Source organism: Neoarthrinium moseri, assembly GCF_022829205.1.
Source record: "Neoarthrinium moseri strain CBS 164.80 chromosome Unknown scaffold94_Wmoseri_CBS_16480, whole genome shotgun sequence".
NCBI classification, from domain to species: domain Eukaryota; kingdom Fungi; phylum Ascomycota; class Sordariomycetes; order Amphisphaeriales; family Apiosporaceae; genus Neoarthrinium; species Neoarthrinium moseri.
In genome coordinates, this window is record NW_026055208.1 from 40,106 (window position 1) to 62,277 (window position 22,172).

At 56.6% G+C, this 22,172-nt stretch overlaps 8 protein-coding genes across 8 annotated transcripts; 6 read left to right on the forward strand and 2 right to left on the reverse strand.

Moving 5' to 3' along the window:
• Positions 1-476: 476 nt before the first annotated feature.
• On the forward strand, positions 477-1,476 carry JN550_012766 (uncharacterized protein; the record flags this gene model as incomplete). Its single annotated transcript, XM_049311278.1, has 4 exons — positions 477-511; positions 616-687; positions 790-876; positions 930-1,476. The coding sequence occupies 4 exons, from the start codon at positions 477-479 to the stop codon at positions 1,474-1,476; spliced, it is 741 nt and encodes a 246-aa protein (XP_049165248.1).
• A 2,873-nt stretch (positions 1,477-4,349) lies between these two features.
• On the forward strand, positions 4,350-5,852 carry JN550_012767 (uncharacterized protein; the record flags this gene model as incomplete). Its single annotated transcript, XM_049311279.1, has 1 exon — positions 4,350-5,852. One exon carries the CDS (start codon positions 4,350-4,352, stop codon positions 5,850-5,852), a length of 1,503 nt encoding a protein of 500 aa, XP_049165249.1.
• Positions 5,853-6,823: 971 nt separating this feature from the next.
• On the reverse strand, positions 6,824-7,735 carry JN550_012768 (uncharacterized protein; the record flags this gene model as incomplete). Its single annotated transcript, XM_049311280.1, has 3 exons — positions 6,824-6,980; positions 7,069-7,173; positions 7,668-7,735. 3 exons carry the CDS (start codon positions 7,733-7,735, stop codon positions 6,824-6,826), a joined length of 330 nt encoding a protein of 109 aa, XP_049165250.1.
• A 21-nt stretch (positions 7,736-7,756) lies between these two features.
• Positions 7,757-8,254, forward strand: JN550_012769 (uncharacterized protein; the record flags this gene model as incomplete). The annotated part of the gene is made up of 1 exon (XM_049311281.1): positions 7,757-8,254. The coding sequence occupies one exon, from the start codon at positions 7,757-7,759 to the stop codon at positions 8,252-8,254; it is 498 nt and encodes a 165-aa protein (XP_049165251.1).
• Positions 8,255-8,264: 10 nt separating this feature from the next.
• On the forward strand, positions 8,265-9,884 carry JN550_012770 (uncharacterized protein; the record flags this gene model as incomplete). The annotated part of the gene is made up of 1 exon (XM_049311282.1): positions 8,265-9,884. One exon carries the CDS (start codon positions 8,265-8,267, stop codon positions 9,882-9,884), a length of 1,620 nt encoding a protein of 539 aa, XP_049165252.1.
• A 654-nt stretch (positions 9,885-10,538) lies between these two features.
• Positions 10,539-12,042, forward strand: JN550_012771 (uncharacterized protein; the record flags this gene model as incomplete). Its single annotated transcript, XM_049311283.1, has 3 exons — positions 10,539-10,583; positions 10,642-11,283; positions 11,398-12,042. The coding sequence occupies 3 exons, from the start codon at positions 10,539-10,541 to the stop codon at positions 12,040-12,042; spliced, it is 1,332 nt and encodes a 443-aa protein (XP_049165253.1).
• A 990-nt stretch (positions 12,043-13,032) lies between these two features.
• Positions 13,033-14,957, reverse strand: JN550_012772 (uncharacterized protein; the record flags this gene model as incomplete). The annotated part of the gene is made up of 2 exons (XM_049311285.1): positions 13,033-14,829; positions 14,883-14,957. 2 exons carry the CDS (start codon positions 14,955-14,957, stop codon positions 13,033-13,035), a joined length of 1,872 nt encoding a protein of 623 aa, XP_049165254.1.
• Positions 14,958-20,155: 5,198 nt separating this feature from the next.
• On the forward strand, positions 20,156-21,226 carry JN550_012773 (uncharacterized protein; the record flags this gene model as incomplete). The annotated part of the gene is made up of 2 exons (XM_049311286.1): positions 20,156-20,846; positions 20,901-21,226. 2 exons carry the CDS (start codon positions 20,156-20,158, stop codon positions 21,224-21,226), a joined length of 1,017 nt encoding a protein of 338 aa, XP_049165255.1.
• Between the last annotated feature and the right edge of the window lie 946 nt (positions 21,227-22,172).

The following is a 22,172-nucleotide window of genomic DNA, read 5'->3' on the forward strand; positions in this document are numbered from 1 at the left end:
TCGCTGCTATTCCAGACCACTTTTCCCACCTAGCATCCGTGCAGGTCGCTCCGGGGAGAGAAATACGGCCTTGCCAGTGGCTGCACGTCCGGATGGTTCATGAAAGCAGAAGAGTCACCCCATGCTGGCCTGTGGCGATGCTGGTCGATTTTGAGTCATCATCCGGCGGCGGCTGAGAAATTCTGCAGGTACGTCCAGCTGCGGCGCTGGACGTGGATAAGCCTACGAGGACCAGAGGACCAGAGGACCTGCAAAGTTACAAAGCGAAAAGTCGACAGCCCCACCACACACGACTCCCACTTTATCTAGACCTCAATTCCTGCTCTCTGCTAGACAGCTCAAGAAAAAAAAAAGTACACACACTCTCACAGGCCTGATACCCCGAGGAGACAAACCTCGATTGCATCCTCCTTTTCGACTCTACCACCACCATTCTCCTACCACCGCAAACCCTCGATACCCAGCAGACCCAAGCCATGGCGGTGCGAGCCCAGTTCGAGAACTCCAACGAGTAAGCCCCACCATGCCATGTCATGCCCGTCACAGACGTCCCTTGGACCCTGAAGCTTTATATGTCCGAGGCGCACCGCGATACTGACCTCACCTCTTCCGCAGGGTCGGTGTCTTCTCGACACTCACAAACTCATACGCCTTGACGGCCGTCGGCGCCAGCGAGAACTTCTACAGGTACGCTTCCCCTCGCAAGCTCAGGCGGCGCCTTGCGCGCGCATGCGCAGAGTCCCGTCGCAAAACGTGTGTGGCCCACGAGGCTGACTTTTGACCTGGCAGTGTTTTCGAAGCAGAGCTGCAAGATGTCATTCCCATCTGCCGCACGACCATTGCAGGCACGCGCATCATCGGCCGGTTAACAGCAGGGTAAGCCACTGTCGGCCCTCACCGTTCCTCGGTCTTCTAACCCAGGCTCGCAGAAACCGCAAAGGCCTTCTCGTCCCCACTTCCACCACAGACCAGGAGCTGCAGCACCTGCGGAATTCCCTCCCCGACGAGATTAGGATACAGCGCATCGAGGAGCGCCTGTCCGCGCTGGGCAACGTCATCGTCACAAACGACCACATCGCCCTGATACATCCGGACCTGGAGCGGGAGACGGAGGAGATCATCGCCGACGTCCTGGGCGTCGAGGTCTTCCGGCAGACCATCGCCGACAACGTCCTCGTCGGCTCGTACATGTCCCTCAGCAACCAGGGCGGCCTGGTCCACCCCAAGACCAGCATCCAGGACCAGGACGAGCTCAGCAGCTTACTGCAGGTGCCCCTCGTGGCCGGCAGCGTCAACCGCGGAAGTAATGTGGTCGGTGCCGGCATGGTGGTGAACGACTGGATGGCCGTCACGGGACTGGACACCACGGCGACGGAGCTCAGCGTCATCGAGAGCGTGTTCAGACTGGGCGAGGGCGCGGCGCCGGGCAACATCTCGGGCAACATGAAGGACACCATGGTGGAGAGCTTCTACTAGACTCTTGTGGTGTTCTGTTGCTTGGACGGCGAGGGGAGTGGCTAGGTTATGCTTGGAAGATTTCCCAATGATTTAGAGACGCCGCGGCGTCGTGTGGTGGCCCCGGCCCCCGGAGAAACTGCGATGATTGGCATGTTTCACGCTCAGATTGGCCCGTCGAATGGCTGTAGATAGTGAAAACCAGGAAATCAAGCATCCTACACACTCGCAAGTATATCGAGGTCTTGCTTTGCTCCCCAAGCCGTGACGTATGAAAATGTTGGGGTGCACAGACTCCGGTTTCTGCACGTATAAACTTGGGTGACAATTGTCGGTCTTGGCTAGAAATTGGGTGAATAAACATCTTCGAAATATATCTCGGAATGAAGAGCAGAATTCACGGCCGGGGCTCTTAACTATATCTCTCCTTCATAGATCACCAAGTTGGCTCAAGTCTCGTATAATTCTCATTGACGTTGACGGTCTAATTTAAGAGGCATATAGATGTCGGTACTTCCCCTTTAACTGCTAGAAACTTGCGCATGTCGAGTTGACCAAGCCACGAAGAAGCAACGCGGTATCTGCGCCGCCCATGGAGTACATGTGTCTGGTCAGTGAAACGGCACACTCAGAATGCATGAAAGATAATGTAGTGTCGTAGGTATACTCTGTATTCAGTATAGCCTTTCCCCCACTTGGCAAGTTCACACCCAGCCTACGACGAGAGAACTAGCGAGGGAGGGAGGAAAACAAAAAACCATCTTTTGCCGGTCATAATGGGTTTGACATGATAATAAGAAGCAAAAGAAAATCACGTCTGCACCCTTCGGGAGTCGAACCCGAGTCTCAACATTGGAAGTGTTAAATGATAACCGCTACACTAAGAGTGCTTGAAAAGATTTTCCTCTTAAAACGGCTTATGACATATATGCTCATAGAAAGGGCTGAAAAAAATGGCTATAGTCTCCCCATTGGTGATGTGTTGTGCAGCATTTCCGGCGGATATAAGTGCCCTGAGTCGCTGTGCCTTAGACTGGGTGCGCACGTTGAATAATCCAGCACAGCTGTTGCTGCATTTTTTGAGTTTCGTTCAAGAGAGTCAGCTGCACTCTGCAAAAGTGGAGACTATGTCGATCGCGGTGGTTGTCACCTGCACCGTAGCTTGACGAAGCTAACTTGCGTTCTCGGAATGTCTGTAGTGCATTATATTCTAGCAGAGAATCTATGCTATAATTTGTGCTATATCAGTTTTTGCCGGAGCCGAAATTTGACAGCTTGCATCCTTTTCTGCTACTGTCTGCCGTAGTAGAAGTCGCCTGTGATGCCGTCTACCAATCAAGTTACCCAAAAGCATTGATAACTTCACTTCCCCAAGCAAGCTCGGAATTGCTGCACTTGGTCTCTTTCTAGACCGCCTCAGACCCTCAGACTCGGATAGAGGATGCAGCAAACGGCTTTGTCTCGCCAGCAAGTGCCAATCCAGCTGTCCCTCAAATGGTACCTACTTACCTGGGTACCTAGGTGGGCTTGCTGAGTACTTGCTTTCCTCCGGCTTGGTAGAGGAGACGAAGACCAACATAAACCCTCACTTATGACCTCGGAGAAGATATATATATATATATATAACACGAGTCGTGATTCTTCATGCACAAATTGACCTACGTTCCCACGCTTCATCAGGAAGATGACCTGGACCAGCTGGGCGGTCCACGTGTGTACCCATTGAACCCCCGGAGACCCTTGCACGATGGTGGATGTAGTGGACCTTTGCATTCTGTTCTGGGCCCTGCCAGTGGCCCTGTAGGTGGCCCTGCGACCAATGGCCAGGTCGATGGCTGCGCGCAGAGAACTGTCATCGGTCGTCGTCACACAGCCTCGGGCCACCCGCAGCCAGCCAACAGCCATTTGCAGGAACCTGGCTCGCCTGGCTGCGGAGTTCCACCCTAAATGGCGGCGGGCCCACGGGGTGGGTTGGTGGGTTGGTGGGTTGGCAGCGCGCGGCGCCATGATGGCCGCTGGAGAAACCCCAACCATTCGCTTTGTTTTCGTCCTTGTTTTTGTATGGTAGCGACGGTGCATCATACCTCCAGCGGCCTGCAAACCGGAATCTCTCGTGCTGGGCTTGGATTTAAACCGACGTCTTGGGCACTGACAGGCTGGGCTCTCTCTTCTCTGCTTTCCTGGACCTCTCTCGACATCACACGTTCCCGACCTGATCTACGGTGCAGAGGCTCGTCCCGGCGGCGTTCCCCCAAAGTAGCATCCCGCCCACCCCGGCAACAGCCTGCAGCTTTCCATATCTCGGACCAAGCCCAAGTCAACATCACAAGCACCCGTAGGGTGGTCCCCCCCGCCTCGACGAGCTGCACGCTGCGGGCAAGGGTCCTCGACTGTCACCTTCAGCACAAGCTTGTATAAAATCCTCTGCTCCAGTGGGATCGTAGGGACGAAAAACCTTGCCCCGTTGCCTTGTTGTGTGGTCGACCTGCTGTTCCACGCAAAACATGCGCATGAGCTAGCAAGCAGGCTATCGAACTATCCGCCGTCGTCCAGAAGCTGTGGCTTTCTTTGTTGTGTTTTGTTTCTTGGGAGACGGGCAGTATTGCGAACACCGCACAGTTATCTACGAGTACATAGTACTCCAACGCCTTTTCGGCCAGCGACAGGGACAGCTTCCCAATCACCAATCCTATAAACCCGAGCCGGGGTGCCGCTTTTTTATTCCACGAAGGTTGAAACCTCAAACAACGACTAATTTGGCATCCTTGGACTAAGCGGATCCCAGATCCCTACCAGAGCCTACTGACGCGGATTCCCGGAGCACCGTTGAAGCTCCTCCCCAACTTCTCGTCCCATTGCTTTGCTGATTCCACCCGAATCGGGTAATATCTGCCATGCTAAGGGGTACGCCTTCGAGTCCACGCCCCTCACCTCTAGGGGTCGGACCAGACATCGACACATCCTATTATGGCGCGGGCGGCAATCCCGGGAGATATGACGACTCGCAGGAAACAATCTTGACCTTGGACCCCTCGGAGCAGGAACAATCGGCCTATTCGCGCAGACCTCAGTCACGTTCGTCGGTCTCTTCAGATGATCGGTCGGCCCCTCTGTACCACCAACACCGGAGGCAGCAGACGGCTCCCTCGTTATCCCCACTGCGCATCAGCACCCGCGCCGGATCACCTGTGCGAGGCCACTCGAGGAACCAGTCGGACATGCCCTTCACCGGCGACGGACGGGTCGGGCGAAGACCGGAGGCTTCTCCGTCGAGATTGGCCGGATGGTGGAGTGGCGCCTCGACGCCGCCCACCGAGAACGCCCCGTCGCCTGATATCACACCGAAGTCGAGGCGCGGGATACCCTCATCCGTGAACACGACGCCCAAGAGTACGGCGTCTGCGGCACCTTCCGGGCTGGGCTTCTTTGCATCCTCGGTATCGGCCCTCAAGACACGCCTGACGACCAACCCATCACCAAACAGTCCCCAGATCGATGATGAACTATTGGACTTGAACATCGACGTTGCCTTGCACCCCCCGGAGGCTTTCGGGGGCCACGAGACATTCTCTCCAGCCGCCTACAAGAACCTACAAGCCAACGCCCATGGCCTCCTGTCCAGAATGCAGCACGCCTACCGCCAGCAGACCGTGACTCTGCAAGAGTTGCAGGCGGAGCGCGCCGCCGAGAAGGAGGAGGCAGAAGAGACAAAGCTCAGGGTCGATAACCTGAAGATGCAGCTGGAGCACATGGCCCGGAAAGCCGACGAGCAGCAGCAGTCCATGAAACGACTCATGGCCGAGCTGAACGCCGAGAGGAAGGCCCGCCACGAGGAACGGGTGGCCCGCGAGAAGATCCTCGGCGAGGGCTCCATGGTGACGGAGGACCTGGGCGTCGACGAGGAGGAGCGCAAGAAGTGGCGCAAGTCGGGCGGCACCGACAAGTCCGAGACCAGCTTCGACACGGACATGGACAGCGTCGAGAGCGAGAGCGTCTTCTCGCGCAGCCGGTCCCCGACCATCATGACCAGCGCCACCGAGAGCCACTTCGACCTGCCGCCCTCGTCGTCGTCGTCTTCCTCGACCTACCACGGCAAGGGCGGCGGTCCCTCGCTCGGCCCGCCGCCGCCGACGACCAGGACCAAGTCGGCCCGCGAGATGACGACGCTGCAGAAATTGATGAAGAACATCTCGGGCGACGCGGCCCGCGAGCAGGGCGAGGCCGGGCCGGCGCCGCCCCCGGACGGCTGCAGCAACTGCCAGGGCCAGGACGCCAGCGTCGCCTGGGACACGGTCGGCCTGCTGCGCGACGAGAACAGGGGCCTGAAGCACAGGGTGGCCGAGCTCGAGGTCGCCGTGGACGGCGCGCTGGACCTCGCCAACGGCGTGGGACTGTGAGTGGAAGGAAGGGAGGTGATTTTTTGCATTAGATTGATACATAGATCAAGGGCACGTGTTGTGTCATCATATCAGGGGGTTTACCGGACGGCATAGACGGACAGGTTGCATTTGCTGAGATATCCAAATCCATTTTTTTCTCCTTATTACTTCGATGTTCAGAGTTGAGGTTGGCTTTGCGGAACACTGTCCTTGTGAGATGTGATTTGATACACTGCCTATATGGACCGCGGTCAGCATGACTACGTCCAGCGACTTGTTGGGCCGGAGTAGAAGGTGTTCTGATGAGCAATACTTGATTGTGCGACCAAAGATTCCAGGAGCTTGGTTAGTGTACATATAACTTGGGCATTTTCTCCAGGTTGCTTTCTTCTTGACGCAAAGCCGATGATGACGCATTCTGACGCATTGCCACGGGTGTGATTCCAGAGTCAGCCCAGCCCACAGCCAAGTACCGCCTGTCGATGTTCGTCACCAAACGGGCCGCAGCTACGATTAAGAGGATATGATAAGTGAATTATACCGTAACAGTGGACTAACAGAGTCAGCTATTGCTCACTCGCATGCCGCTTTGGCTCTCGAATAAGAACCACTTGCGAAGTCCTGTCATTGGGTGGGATGTGCATGGCATGATGCATATAGATGCTCAGCAATCCTAGGTGACGAATGTAGTAGAGGATGGTCACGTCTCAAAAATGCGGCAATTGATCTAGAAACAAATGAAGCATTTCTTGCATGGCACGAATAGCCGTGGACCCTCCGTTCTAGTCGCTGATGCTGTCTTATTTCGGACCGGATCCGCGCGGCATGGCCACAATCGACTGCTCTCGTCTCTCGGATATATGTACAGTGTCCCACGAACCGCTCGTCCCGAATCACCGTCTAGGGATCTCCGGCGCTTGCTTGAGGACAAGCCGCTGGATCTCGACGTCCTTCCCCTCCTCTACCCATCGATTCCCTCTCCACCCCGTCTAGTGGTGCTCCTCGCCGTGGTGGTGGTCGTCCTGGAGGAACATGTACTCATACCCGCAGTAGGCGGCGAAGGCGACGGTGGCGATGCCCAGGCCGGGGAAGGCGCCCCGGAAGCGGTTGAATCTCGAGAAGAGGCCCTGGTATCTCCATGCCTCACTGCGTATGTGTTAGTCCGGGGAGCTGGCGACGGGGTGTATCGTGTCTCTGCAATGAAAGACCGGGGGTAGGGGAGGATGGCACTCACGCTCGCTCCCACGGGTCGTATCTGGGCTGGCCGGCCGAGGCGGCGTACTTCCGGACGTCGAAGCCGGTGATGCTGGGCTTGCCGCCGTGTTGCGCTCGTAGTAACCTGTGCGTTGCGTCAGCCACGGGCTTCAATTGAATGTCAAGGGGAGCTCCGAGCTTTCCCCCGGGTGCGGGCGCGGGCGTGGGGTGGCGCGTACCTTGTGGGATACATTGTGAGGTGTTTTGGTGTTGGCCGTCGGCACAAGCAGTTGCTGTCCGACTGGGAAATGGTGCGATGCTGATTGGCGTGAGGCAGGTCGTCCCGTTAAGCAGCTGTCTGGAGTTTCTGGGGGGGCAGTTCCAATGCAGCGTGCCGGGGCATGCATCAATTGAGGTTTCCGGGTCAAGAGTTTCCCCGCGCCTCCGGGTGCAGGTTGAAGTCCATCGAAGTTAGTACCTTAGGTTAGCAGTGCAGGCTGGTGCTGTATGCCGCCTGTAGTTAGGTGCTACCTAGGCCTGTAGGTGAGCAGGCCCTTAGGTGGTTCTAGTGGGAGTGTGGGAGGGGTGGGTGCCCATGCAGCCATGCAGCAGCTCCCCCCATGACTCGGACCCCCCAACCTTAGGCCTGTGTACGCCATCAGCGCCCAGAGCCGCCGCCCATCAGAAGGCTGTCTGGCTGCGAGCATGCGCTCGGGCCAGCCACCTCCATGCTATCCAATCCCGTCCAACCGCGAAAGCCATCTCTTCCATCTCAGGACCAGGACGAGCCCACCGCAACCGCTACACCATCACCCAGGCAAACCAGCACCCCGGCGACCAGACACAGGCTTACTCTGAATCCTCACCCATCATCACCAAGCACGAGCATTGTCTACGACCCGGGCCGAGCCACTCGACACCCGATCGATTGCGGCCTCTTCCCCCGTGCCCCCGTTCCCCCGTCGCGATACCCTGTTCCAGTGACGCCCGAGCTTTGGCCTGAACCGGGGCGGGCTCGATCGACCACGAACCAGTCCAAGAACCACCTGGCCTCGCACACCGACGATCGAAGCAGGCATACAGCGCTCCCACCCCCCTCGCGAGAAGACGCTCCGGCGCTTCCCCATGCCGACCGATCCCAGGATTCTCTCCCGTCTGGTACATACAAGCAGGATAAAATCGGAGCAGCGTACACGTACATGAGATACATGAGATACATGAGATAACAGCAACACCATGCCTCCAGCCACCAATAGGTTCCAGTCGGGGCCTCCTGCCATCTCGCCATACCAGCACCAGTTCCCCTCCCACCCCTCCCAGTCCCATGCCGCCTCCCACCAGCCGCCCTCCCTGGCCTCCCAGGGCTACCAGATGAGCCCCTTCGGCGCCGCCAACGGCCTGGGCGCCCTGGGAGCCGCCATGAACACGGGCGCGGGCTTCGGCGTTGGCAACCTGGCCGGCGCCGCCGATCAGACGGGCCTGGCCAGCCATGCCGCGCGCATGGGCTTCGCCCACGGCGCCACCCTACAGCAGCAGCAACATCCCCACCAACAGTCTCACGGCCTCGGCGGCGAGCATACCACCCGGCCCAGCGGCGCGGCTAAGGGCCGCATACGCGACGTGTGGCGGCACAACCTCACCGAAGAGATGGCCATCCTCCGGGAGCTGGTGGACGATTACCCATACGTGTCCATGGTGAGACGCCCCTCCGCCGACGTGACAATCACCCACCCCCGAGGGCCCCAAGGGAACAAGATCTTCATGGCTAACACGCCGCGCCCACAGGATACCGAGTTTCCTGGCATAGTAGGCCGACCGATGGGTAATTTTATCGATAAGAGCGACTACCACTACCAGACGTTGCGCGTGAATGTAGACATGCTAAAGATCATCCAAGTCGGCATAGCCCTGTTCAACGAGAAGGGCGAGACGCCGCCCGCCCGCCCGGGCCAGTCCGACGCCAGCGAACTCAGCCCGACCGTCAGGAAGTACCTGGCCGCCCACGGCTCGATACCGTACGCGTGGCAGTTCAACTTCCACTTCGACATCAAGGAGGACATGGCCAACGAGAGCTCGATACAATCGCTGCAGCAGGCCGGCATAGACTTTGAGAAGCTCAGGGTGGACGGCATCGAGCCCAACGCCTTTGCCGCCCTGATGACGACGTCGGGCCTGGTCAGTTTCGAGGACGTCAAATGGCTATCCTTCCACGGCGGATACGACTTTGGGTACTTTACCAGATGCCTGATGAACACCGAGCTTCCCAACGATGGCGCCAGATTCGACTACCTCATGAAGATCTGGTTCCCTACGACTTACGACGTTAAGCACCTCTTGAAGTATGCCATCAAGCTCGTGGGAATGGGCCACCTGCAGCCCAGCGACCCCTCGGCGCACGAGATACTGCAGAAGTTCGAGCAGAAGTCCGGGCTCGAGGCGCTGGCCGAATCCTTCAAGGTGAAGCGCGTCGGCGCCGCCCACCAGGCCGGTTCGGACAGTCTGTTGACGGGCAAGATCTTCTTCCAGCTGCGCGAGAAGATCTTCAACGGCAACATCCCCGACGAGCACATTGGCAAGACCTGGGGCCTGGCCGTCGGCGGCAGCATGACTGCCAGCTACATCGCAAGCATGAACGCCGGCAGCTTCAACGACAAGGAGAACATGCCGGCGACGGGCACGGGCCCGAACGGCAAGGCGAATGGGCCTAGCACTCCTAATATCTCGAGCGTCGGGCTGGTGACGACCCCTGCCGCCGCGCAGTCGCATAACACGAATGGCAACGGCATCTCGGTGGCGCCCATGACCCCTGGCGGAGGCGGGGGCGTCCTGGGTCACTTTTTCCAGGGAGGGAGGTGACAGGGCTCCGGCTGGGTAAAAAGGAATTGGTTTGGATGGAAGGATAGGCTTTATCCTCTTTGCAAAGCGTTTTTTCCCCAGGAGTGGTCGGTTGGTTGTATTGTCGGGTATGTAGTATTAAGGAATCAGTACCACCAAAGGGGGTTGGTGGTCGGCGAATATACGGCTGAGATTCTTTCCGCTTACAATGGGCGCTGCCCTGGATTGACATGCCATGACGTGTGATATTGTAGTTGTGCACGTTGAAGAAACCAGACTGCGCAGGACTACACGTCGATCCTTGCACCGACTCCCGTGTGCCGAGTCTTAGCTCTAGACAGTCTAGACAGCTGTCTCGGTGGCGCAATTCGTCATACTCTCAGTGATTCAGACCCAAAGGTGTCACAAGATTCAGAACTGCCGCGTCTTGTCTTTGTCCGCCTGCTGCAAGCCGGCGTTACACCCCGGGCGACCCGCGACCCGCGACCCGCGTCCCCCTAGCGGCTTCCGGGGACCGTGCCCGGAGGTCCCACTTTACCCCACGGGTCCACCTGGGCCCCGAGCTGCCGAGCTCCAGCGACGTCAGTCCACCACTCCCCAGCTGGCCATGCCAACGGCCTCTCAGCAACCGAGCTGTCTGCCAACACGCATGAAACCCTTCACAAGCTGCTCATAATGGCGGATTTCGACAAGACGAATCGAGAAAACCATCTGCTCCTGGTACGTACTCTGCACTGACGACGTTCCCCAACGGATCCCAACGCTCTGGAGCTCTAAGGACACCCACGTGCCCGTCCCCGATCCCCCATCCAGCTACCATCTTGCAACGACGCCCGACCTCGCTGACACTCCTTGTTCCTCTCTCCAACAGGACCATCCCCTACTGCGTATCCCGCTCGAACTCCTGCGCAAGAACTTCCGGTCGGCGCACTTCGAGCTCGAGAAGGACAAGAAGAATGTGGTCGAGACGCTGAAGGAGACGGCGACGCGGGCCGTCAACAACGAGCCGCCGCCGACCGAGGACGTGCTCAAGTCGCTCGACGCCATCATCGCCCGCATGCGCGGCGTCAAGCGCAAGCTGGCCGCCAGCGCCGACGAGGAGCAGCGCCTCTACCGCCACGAGACGGCCCGCGTCCGCCACCTCGCCGAGATCTACGCCATGCACACCACCGACGACGTCAAGTACGAGGTCTGGAGCCGCACCCGCCTCGACCGCATGCTCGTCGACTACATGCTGCGCCAGGGCTACGGCGACAGCGCCCAGTCCCTGGCCCGCGAGCGCGGCATCGAGGACCTCGTCGACGTCAAGACGTTCGAGCAGATGGCACAGATCAGGGACAGCCTGCGGAACGGCAGTGTCACCGAGGCCCTGGCTTGGTGCACGGCTGGCGACACGAAGAAGGAGTTGAGGAAGATGGATGTGAGTTTTTCTATCCGTGGTATCTCTGCACCCAAGATGCCTTAGCCTCCCTGCCAGTAACGTCTACATGGTGGATTACAATGAGCCGGAAAAGGCGACTGACAAACCTGCCAGAGCAACCTCGAATTCATGCTCCGCTACCAGCAGTACATCGAGCTCGTGCGCCCGTACACGCCCGCCAAGCTGAGCGAGGCCATCAAGCACGCCCAGCGGTTCCTGCACCCGTACCGCGAGACGCACGCGGCCGAGGTGCGGCAGGCGTGCGGGCTGCTGGCGGTGCCGCCGCACCGGGCGGCCTCGTACCCGGCGTACGCGGCGCTGTACGCGCCGCAGCGGTGGGAGGCGCTGGCGGAGCTGTTCGTGGCGACGCACAACCGGCTGCTGTCGCTGCCGTCGATCCCGCTGCTGCACCTGGCGCTGACGTCGGGGCTGTCGGCGCTCAAGACGCCCGCCTGCCACAGCGCCGAGGGCGCCCACCGCCAGTCGGCCGAGGGCCGCGCCAACGTCGCCAGCCTGGCCAGCGTCTGCCCCGTCTGCAGCCGCGAGCTCAACGACCTCGCCCGCTCCGTCCCCTACGCCCACCACACCACCAGCCACGTCGAGCACGACCTGGTGCTGCTGCCCAACGGCCGCGCCTACGGCCGCGAGCGCCTCGACGACTACGCCCGCAAGGCCGGCCTGCTCGACGGCCAGGTCAAGGACCTCCGCACCGGCGAGGTCTTCTCCGAGGAGCGCTTGAAGAAGGTCTACATTACGTGATGCAGGAGTAGGGTGAAGAGGAGCTGGCTATGGCCACACCATCTCACTCTTGTCACTTTTTTGCGACTCGGAGTCTTTTTTGCAACTCATTCTTGGTCTCGGAAACGCGCGGCTTTGGCAGGCTTGGTCAACACTTTGTAGGCTCCCTGGTGCGCATACATGGATATGGATATTCTACGTTACGGCCGTCTTAGGTGCCGCAGGAGGAAAGGCATAGCATTGCATGATTGGCGTTGGGGTCTCACGGTTGTTTGGGTTTCACTCCATGTATCGATCCCTGTTGGCAAGGCAAGGAATGAAGGGCTCGGCGTACTCTGGCGTAGACGACTTGGCAGATGCGTTTCTTTTAGTCTCAATCGTACCACGTTCACACCTGGGTTCGTGCTCTCATGAATGATCAGGATAGGCCGATCGGAGCTCACGAGTTCTTGGTGCGCAAGTTTCCGTATTACAAGATCTGAACCCCTGGATCTCGGTAAAGCGGGAGAAAAGGGGTCGCTTTCGGGCGAACCGTCAGGTCCGAAACACCATCCCGATTGGTGTTCTACATATATTGTGTATGTTCTCCCCAGACGTCCTTTCCCTTAGTCTCGCTCGTTGGGGTGAAAAGCAACGACTTGGAGCACGTTATTTGAGCACGTCTCTTAGTACGGTTTCGAGTCTCCAGCCCATTCATAACGCAAGAAGATCAGGCCCGCGACGTCAGCCATGAAATACGGAAAAAAAAATTTCCTCTTTATCCGTGAGATTATGGTCATCTCATCGCTGTCTAATCCGCCCCTGCTAGTCTGAACTGTGGCACCATGATATATGAGACTGAATTACTGCAGGAGAGGCCGGCACTACGGGATTGCTGCTGTCTCCTATTCCGTCTTCCCCCTTTCTCACCCTACGGACGATGCTGGTTCGACAAACGGAAAATCGCCATGCTTTTGGTCCAGCAGTTAGCAGCAAAAAGGGCCTATCGTCGAGATGCGGGATGCCGGTCTCCTATCTCTGCTGCTGCGTGTAATAATAGTGCGGAGGCTGGACAACAGACGGCCGCTGCGGCAGTGGGTGTCTCATGCCCTGCGGTGCCGGCGTGAGTTGAGCTTGACTCTTGCCCAGGCCCTGAGAGTGAGCCGGGTCTGGTTGTGACTGAAAGCCGGCGTGCTTCCCCTGTTCCACGTTGCTGGCTTGGTTCCTGGATAGCTGGAAGTACTGCGTGATACGTCGCTGTGGCAGCGCAGGGAACCCCGTAGCCATGTCGCCGCGCCTCAGCAACTGCTGCTGCTTCTTCCGAGTTCCGGCCTGGCACGGCAGCATCATAGAGGCGGGTGGCTGTTCTGGGCTCGGTGCGCCCGAGCGCTCCCCGGACCGTACATGTAGACCGCACACTTGTCTCTGGGCAGTGGGGTGCAAGCACGGCATGTTATCGAGCACTTGCGCACTCACAGGGCCATAGTGGCCGTGTATCCCCGCCTGGTGAGTAGCAAGGCGCCAGGGTGGAGTGCGGCCTGGTATTTGTTGGCCGACAGGTTGGGCTGCTGTCTGGGGAGGAGCTCGGCGGCGCCAGGGCGGAACAACGTCGCGGCTTTTCTGGGTGGCACTTCCTGCTTGGTGCCAGGGAACCCTCAGGCAGTGGCGCCGCCAGGGCGGAATGCTACCTGGTACTCGCTGGCTGGCAGGACCGAGCATGTTGCTTGCTTTGGGTGTCGGTGATGAACCATCGTCTCCGAGCGGCGCAGATATGAAGCCACCACGTTGTAGCCCGCTGTGTGGGATTGTCTGCTGAACTGGGCGGCCCGAATATAGATTGGGCGCTGGGATGTGTGCCAGAGGCCAGGTGTACCACGACGGGGCCTGGGAAGCTGCCCCCTTCACCGCGGCCAAACGTTGCTGTACCAGAGGAGGTGTGGCAAGCTTCGGGGACGTGTGTGGCCCACGCCATTCTGCTCTAGAATGAGCCGGTGGGGATTCTCTGGGCTGGTTGGAGACTTGAGTGGCATCGTCCGTGTCTTTCTTGTCCAACCACTGAGCCGGCGAGTTCAAAATCGTAGATGTGGCACTGATGTCGTGAGATACCCCCTGCGCCGTAGCAGTCCCCTCTTCGGTTCCTCGCCTGATCTTGGTTGGTTGGCTCTCTACGTCCGAGGATGAGATTTCGAGCTCAGCCTGCTTGCGCTTGTTGCCTATGGTTGGCGCTGGCTGCTGTCGCGGTGTTGAAATGGCAGGCGCTGGTGTCGGCGGCGTCATTCCAAGATAGCTCAGCGAAGGGGTTTCGGGGGCCTGGTTTCCCTGATGCTGGTTGGGTTGTGCCAGGGCATGCTCTTCCAATGTTGAAGTTGACTTTTCACCCCAAGTCTGGGGAGGTACGCGAAGAATAATCCCCTTGCGATGATCACCACCAATCTGAGAGTTATGCTCCAGGCGCTGGGTATTATTGACCGGATCGGGGTTGATGAGTTCGTCGAAAAGCACATCGCACTCTTCAAAAGGGACATTGTGCTCAATGGCCTCCCGGTTGTACATGTCTTCCATCTCGAAAGGGAGCGGTTTAAGAGGACTCTTGAAAGGCATGACAGTCCCATAACTTCTGTACAGCTCGTAGATGGCGGTTCTTGTCAAACTGATGAAGAGCTCTATGCGACCCATGTCGAGCGCGAGTGTGTCCGTGTATGTTTCTGAACCTTGGACGCCAGATGCCACCTGCAGGAGGGCGTGGGACTCTCGCTGCAGTACATCGAGTTTCGTGAGACAGTCCCTCCAGACATGGAATCTGAGGCCTCTCAGTGTGCTCAATACGTGCTGAAAGTTTTATTAGATGTGCGCTTGCCACTCACGGTGGGGAGGATGCTTACAGGATCATGTTGGCGCACGTGCTCTACGGTTGCGTGTAGCCCAGCACATCTGTTGCGGAATTCCAATAGATCCATCGCCGTCTCGCCGAGTTGGTGTTCTAGGAGGTGTGGTAGAGTATTTGCGCCAGCATAGAGCTTCGTTGGGTGAAGCCTCGAAACCTAGCTTGGCAAGCTACAAAGCTCTCAGGACTCCCCTATCACTGGGGCATTAGGAAGGCGCAAAATATGGAAAGTACCCGAAAGCGTGGGGAAATCGAAGAAAGAAAATTCAAAAGGCGAGTAATCGGATAGAGATATCGCAAAGATTCCTTGAGTCTCAGATCGGGCAGCTATGCCATGAGGCCAGTGGTATCTGCGAGCAAGAAATCAAACGTTAAAGTAAAAATCGGATTTGGGTCGTAGGAACAAAGGACGTGTTCAGGCGACGAGATTGTCTGGAGAACAAACATATGTACAGGGTTCATGGAGATGCCGAGAGAGCTGTCGAGGCCTTCAGTGGCTCAATGGCAACAGAGGAGAGACCACGTAACTTGGAGGAACCATGAGGACTCGAGAAATAGTGGGAAGGAGCTTATGGAGATTCCATTTGTACGAAGAAGGACTCACGAGCGCGCGGTCACAAACTTCCATGACCTTGTACTCCGACTATACAGGGCGGCTCGGCGGATAATGCGTCTACAGAAACTAGTGGTCAAAACTCTAGGAAGACGCATGAGTGTGGATCGGCCGTGGATTTATGAGAGGTCTTGAAATAAGAATGGGGAGCCGAGCCAAAGGTTATACTGCCTGCCTGACTCCCGAAAGGGGTTGGAAGAATGTTTGAAATGCAAGCTTGCCTAAAGGCTCTACGGAAACGTGACCGAGATCCTTTGAATCATGGTGAAAGTGGGTAAGGAGTAGTGTTTTGTATAAGGATAACCAGGGTGGATATGTTCGCCTGGGCCAGGATGACACATCCAGCTCATCATCAACACACTGAGAGCAAGAAAGCGTATGGCTTACTTCAACCTGATTCGCAGTCGCTGGTCTATATAGGAAGAGGTAGCAACGGTGCAACTTAGGAAGAAGGACCTAATAATGTTCCTTCATCGATTCTATCAAAGACTAGTGATTAATATTTCCTTACTACTATATATCAATTTGAAGGCACTCCATAGTGGCGTTAAAACCGATTAGAAACTACCTGCTCTGGATTGTGGTAGAGGGTTCACTAGTACGGACTTTTCTTTCTCCCGTGAAAGCATCTAGGATTTTGTGACAGCTCACCGATGGCATTATCTAAGTAAGCACCTGTTGATATTTGCACAAAACTAATGGAAGCAAGTTCACGAGGCCAACCAAGTGCGGCTCCAAATTGCCTTTGACCCTTAAGCGCATCTATGTGGATGAGAAAACGCTTTCGGAACATTAGTTGCGGACCGCCTTGCTCCAGTAAATGCGCCAGTGCTAGAAGTTACAGAATTGTTTTGAGATTAGTAATCACTATCAGTCAAACGGGGAATACTCCAGGCTTGCCGGCTTTCCTATTAATTATCCTAAAGACATGAGTGACATTAGTCGTGCATCTCTCTGCACTGCCCGTTGCCATTACATCAGCCAGCCCCGAATCGTTTAGTCGGACTGAAGTCTGATTTACTCTCTCAGCACTGTGAACAACTTCCGTTGCGCCTAACATCCTCATGGAGGTAAAGTTGCGGTAGCCATGCCGGCTATTCCTTTGTGCTACTTGAGATCGCCTCGCCACTGACAGCTCTCTCCTGTCCTCTATGGGACACAGTGATCAAAGTGTTGGGAATCGCAAACGCAGCTGTCCCCGTAGAACGTTGAACACTATCGCCCCCCAGCTGTACAATACTTGGGCTGCCCGCTCCTCTATTTCGATACCCTTAGTCCCGCATTGCACGCCTGCTCAATGGACCGACTTGACCACAGCCATCCTTATTTGGATGGTATGTTTATGCTCCAACATACCGCCTGACCATAATTGATCATATCCATGGACCCCTGGCCCTTCCCTTAAGTGCAGACTTTCCTAGCCATCGACGGGGCTGTTGTTCGGTCCAACTATCACTCTGGCCATCCAGAAAGTCTGTCAACGAGTTGAGTTTGCGGGCATTTACATCACCTCCGAGATGCACCCATAGCTGCTTCGCCTCGTGATCGACAGTAGAGGTGTATCTCATTTCAATAGCAAGGCACTGTGCAGAATCTTCGTCAAGCAGCTTAGTTCCACATTTATTGGCATGTTGGGAACCGGGGCTAGCAAGCTCGCATTTGATGAACACAGACTTGGAATCAGCTTTCGGGGGGTACTATTAGCTGCAGACCACGGAATGTGACCCTTGACTTCGTTGCATGGGAATAAACTCCCTTCATATAGCTTTCTGTACAGTTCCCCATTTTTGAATTGGCTCCTGTGAAACATGGGACGGACCGGTTGCATGACTTGTTGGGTTGCCGATAGCGCTCGGCCTTGCGACTCTTCAATAAGCCGCAGCTCGTGGTTGATCTGAAGAAGTCATAGGGCGCCGGCGGTATTGGATGATAGAAGACGTTCTATAGGTCTCGTGTACACGATTTTATCATGGACTTGAAGTCGGATTTCCATTCTAGAAAACATAAGGATCGCTTTACCGCCGAGTTTCAAGACTCGATCAGAATCCTTGGGCGAAAGGCGCAATTTCAACCCCCAGTGTTCGGCCGGGGCGGGTAGCTTTATATACCCAGATGGGGAAACAGAGACTTCTTTTCCATGGAACGTATCCTGGCTTTCAGTCGAAACACTCTCAACCTCTCCGCGTAGAGGTAGAGTATGATCTGCATCTTCTGTTGGTCGGTCATCGGCTGGTTCGGGAATACCGACATCGAGAACGGACTCAAGAAAACCGTTCTGATCGTTATCGCCAGTGGCTCTTCAGCACGCCAATGCCAGTCAAAGCCGAATGCATTTTCTTGGTTGATGCCTTTCTGTGCTAAGAGATCGATTGTCACAGACTGAGGGTTCCAAAAGTCGCCGAGTACACCCTCCTCTGTCCGGAGGTGCAAGACTAACCCCAAATAGGCGTCCTCGGGCCCCCCAGGACCAGAAAGCCTGTCTCTGGGCTCTCCGGATATCTTGATCTCGCCATCGCAGAATGCGTTTATCCTCTGCGAAAGCGTCTTCTGCAAATACTCTTTCGGTTCGTCACGGGAGCCTCGGGGTTGTCGGAGAAAGACCAATAGCTGTGCAAATTCTGCTGGAGACAGGGACTTGGCCGCTTCATCAGTGAAGAGGGTGGCAGTCTGAGAGACAGACGGAAAGATCTGGACGTCGTCTGGTGGTTACCGATGAATGCTGGGAAAGTCTTTCGTGACAGCGCGCTATTTCATCAAGCAAGGTCACCTGGTTATTCGGACATCAAAACCATGTGCGAATGAAGCGCAAAAAGTAAATGTTTGGGAAGAAGAGATTAACATCTAAAGTAGGCATAAAAATTACGTCCCTCGAGCCGGATTTGAACCGGCGACTTGCGGATAGCTTGTAACATTTACAGTCCGACACTCTGCCAACTGAGTTATCAAGGGTTTGCTTGAGGATTCGGCGGGGAATTGGGCTACATATCATGTATGTGATTGGCCGGCTTGGCGTACAGTTTTTCCAGTTAGCCAGCGGGCTCCAATCAAAGAAAGAATTTCGGCCATAGCACGGAGATAAGTCAAGAACCGAGCCGCGTTATAGTGAGAGATTAATTTCTCGTACCGTGGCTGTATCGAGTAAAACAAGCTTGTGTTCGTCTTTCTAACTTGGTGAATTGCATACTAGGTTGTATCACGACCTGGGTACATCATCAGGTCCAACGTGGATAGCTTAACTGCGAATATGTATCGTGCTCATGCTTAGCGGGGAATGGCTTCTGGTCTATGCTATGGTGCTGCAGCTCGATGGCAGTCAAGTGATTGCGCCAGGCTGCAGCAAGGGGTCGCAAAAGCCATAATCCGGATCCCGCAGAGCCTCGTCCTCTTTTCGTGCCGAGTGGGAAAGGGCCTCGGGAGAGGGAATGCGGCGAGGCAGGAAGACCGGTGGCGCAGAAAAGGAGGGCGGACCCCCCTTCCCGCGGGCCCGCCAGCGAGCCAGCCATCCAGCCAGCCAGCCAGCCAGCCATCCAGCCACCCAAGGCTCCAAGAGCCCATCCCACCTGCACTGAGACTCATCACACCCACCACCTCTCTCCTTCTGTCTGGTCTGGTCTGTGCTCCCCCATCAAGTCATCTGGCACGCACCCCGTGACCTCGCATCTTCCCGTCCAACTCTCATCTTGCCCATCCCCTGGGACGACCCCGTCAGACCCCCCGTATACAGCGGAATTCATAAAGACCCAAACGAGCAGAGCCTCGAATCCATCGTCATCCTGATCCGCCGTTTTTGGGCGTTTTGAAAAGCCGCTTCCTGGCGCCGAGCCTGGTGGATTTACTATATCGCGACCTGCGAGCTCCTGATCGTTCACGTGGTCTCAGGTCACGTTTTGCGGACCACGGACCCAGAGAGAGCGCGCGCGGTTCCCTGGGGGCGTTGGCTTTGGCGCAAGTCACGGATGTAAGTTCTACGATGATTGTTCTCGTCGGTTTTCTTTCTCGGCCCTGTTGATTGCCCTCGTCGACCTTCCGTCGCTTGCAATCTGCCAGCACTGCACGATGCACCCGTCACGATTTTGCCTTCCAAGTCCCATTCACGCATCGTCGGCGTCGCAGCGTCGCAGCATCGCCCCAGGCATCTCAGATGCAAGCTGCACGTCGTCACAATGCCCCTGTCCAAGTCCAGCATGCTGCAGGCTACCATCATGAGCGGTACGGATTCATCACAACAGCACCTGGGCCGTTGATGGCATTGCTACGACGGCCCCGCCTGGACTTGCTGCTTGATCCTGCTGCTGAACAGACTTCACTCGTTTCCCAAACCTGGGCCAATTGGCGCCCTGCGCCGGCCAAGGTCTCCGCGCCGCACCCCCGGCAGGCTTGAGAACGTCTGACATCCCACGCTTTGATACCGCCCAACAGACCTGTGCTACACTCACTGCCTTGCGAAACTAGCGACTCTCGCAAGTCAGCTCTCTCATGCATTTTGATCCCGATTTTCTCTGGGCGCAGCAGCGATGAACAGGACCCGATTTCCGTGTATCAGTACACTGACAGTTCCAGCACTTCTTGCAGCACGGTAGAGTCCCGGCAATTTTGTGCCGTACAGGGCCTGCTGTAGGTGTCGTCACTAGACTGAGACCCTCGCATGCTAAGCCATGATGGAGGCTGCCGGTTACTCTCAGACCGAGGCCGCCCTCGAGCAGCTCAACGCTCCTCCTGATCGCGCCTACCTGACAGCCATGGCCGAGGCAGTCACACAAGAGCAGAGCGATTACAGCGCTCCGCCGCCCCTGAGTCCTACTCAGAAACGGAAACGGGGGGCTCCTGAATCCTCACCCGCAGAGCCACGGCGTGCCAAACGGGGCGCCCCTGCGGCAACCATGTCTGGCCATCCCGATGCCGACTCTGCGGCGTACGTTGAGAGCGCCGTCGAGGCCGCTCAAGCCGCTGCCGCTGCCAATGTGAATGCTGCAGATTTCACCGCCCTGCAACAGGCTGCAGCAGATCATCATGACCCTGTTGATCCCGCGCATGCCTCAAGTACAGCGGCAGCCGCCCTGGGTTCCATGTATCCCACTCTTCACGTGCCACCGACGACGGAGGAGACCTTTGCCGCCCAGGTCGCCAGTGAGGAACACCAGTCGTTTGGCGCCAACGACATGATGTCAGCAGATGGACTGCCCGATGCGGCGGGCTCGGGCGCTGGGCAAGGACCCCAGCCGCCGTCGCAGAACGGTATTAGATCCTCCCAGCCACCTTATGACGGCCAAAATGCAAGCCCGAATGTCCCAAAGCCCGCTGTTGGCTCGGAGGAGTGGCACAAGCAACGAAAAGACAACCACAAGGAGGGTGAGTACATTCTCGGCACTGGAGACGAGACAAACGCTGACATTTGACCTTTAGTCGAGCGGAGGCGAAGGGAAACTATCAATGAAGGCATCAATGAGCTGGCCAAGATCGTGCCCGGTTCGGAGAAGAACAAGGGCTCTATTCTGCAGCGGGCCGTCTCATTTATCACCCAGCTCAAGCAGAACGAAGCCCAGAACATTGAAAAGTGGACGCTCGAGAAACTCCTGACGGAGCAGGCCATTCAGGAGCTCAGCTCGTCCAACGACAAGCTCAAAGCCGAATGCGAGAGACTCTACCGGGAACTGGACGTGTGGAAGCAGCTGGCGCAGAGCAACGGGTTGCACCCCAATCAGTCGAAAGAGGAGCCGGGCTCGTCATGACGATGAGTCGGCCGCGGCTGGAGCATGTTTGCCTTTTCCCGACTTGGAATTCCTTATACCCACACGCACTCATAAACCGGCCCTTCTATCATTTTTTTCATGCTACGGATGGCATGTTACTTTAGGGATCTGGCAGTGAAGCCTCAACTCACAAAAGACGATTTCAGGTCCATGTTGTGAGGTGGGGGTTCGTTTGTTTCATTTGATTTGGTTGGAGGTCACGGCGTCACTTGTGTCTGGCATGGAATCTGCGCGACTGGACAGGGCATGAATATTTTCTCTTGTCTGTTTCTGAGAATATACCACTATGAGGGGGCAAAGATCCACCCGAATACCATCTGCTTTTGCTTTGGCCAAACTTGCTGCTTCACTGTCACTGTCACTAGTGGTGTTTACCGGCCGCCGGCAGAAAAACCCGAGACGATGGATGGTTCCCGTGGGCTGGCCGTTGACGTGTTGCATATTGCATGCAGCTTTAGCGCCGCCCTGGTTGAGGTTGTCAGAGCCTCGGAGACTGTGTGCCTGGGCACCTGGGCCTGCCTGGGGGTTCCAAGCTTTTCTCAAGACAGGACCGACGGGAGTTTCTCTGGCAGCAACGGGCTGCAGCAGCGCGAAGCATTTGTACCCAGATGCCTGATCGAGGAGCTGTCTTACCACATAGTGTATGCATCCATGCATCTGAAGAGCATGGTATCGATTTTATCGACTCTTTACCTAGCCTGCCTACGGCGCCAAAGTATTCCTCAGGCCGCAATTGGGCAAACATGGAGCGAGTATGGAGATGCATGCGCAGGCGTCACGCACGTAATACATGAGTTTTTACGGGGTACCTAGGTTTGTCCAGGGTGGGAGCGCAAAGCCAGGTCCAATGGTGAGCCGGCCAGGCAGCATGCACCTCGCGCCAGACACTTTCCGGAAGGGCTTTTTTTTTTTTTTTTTTTTTTTT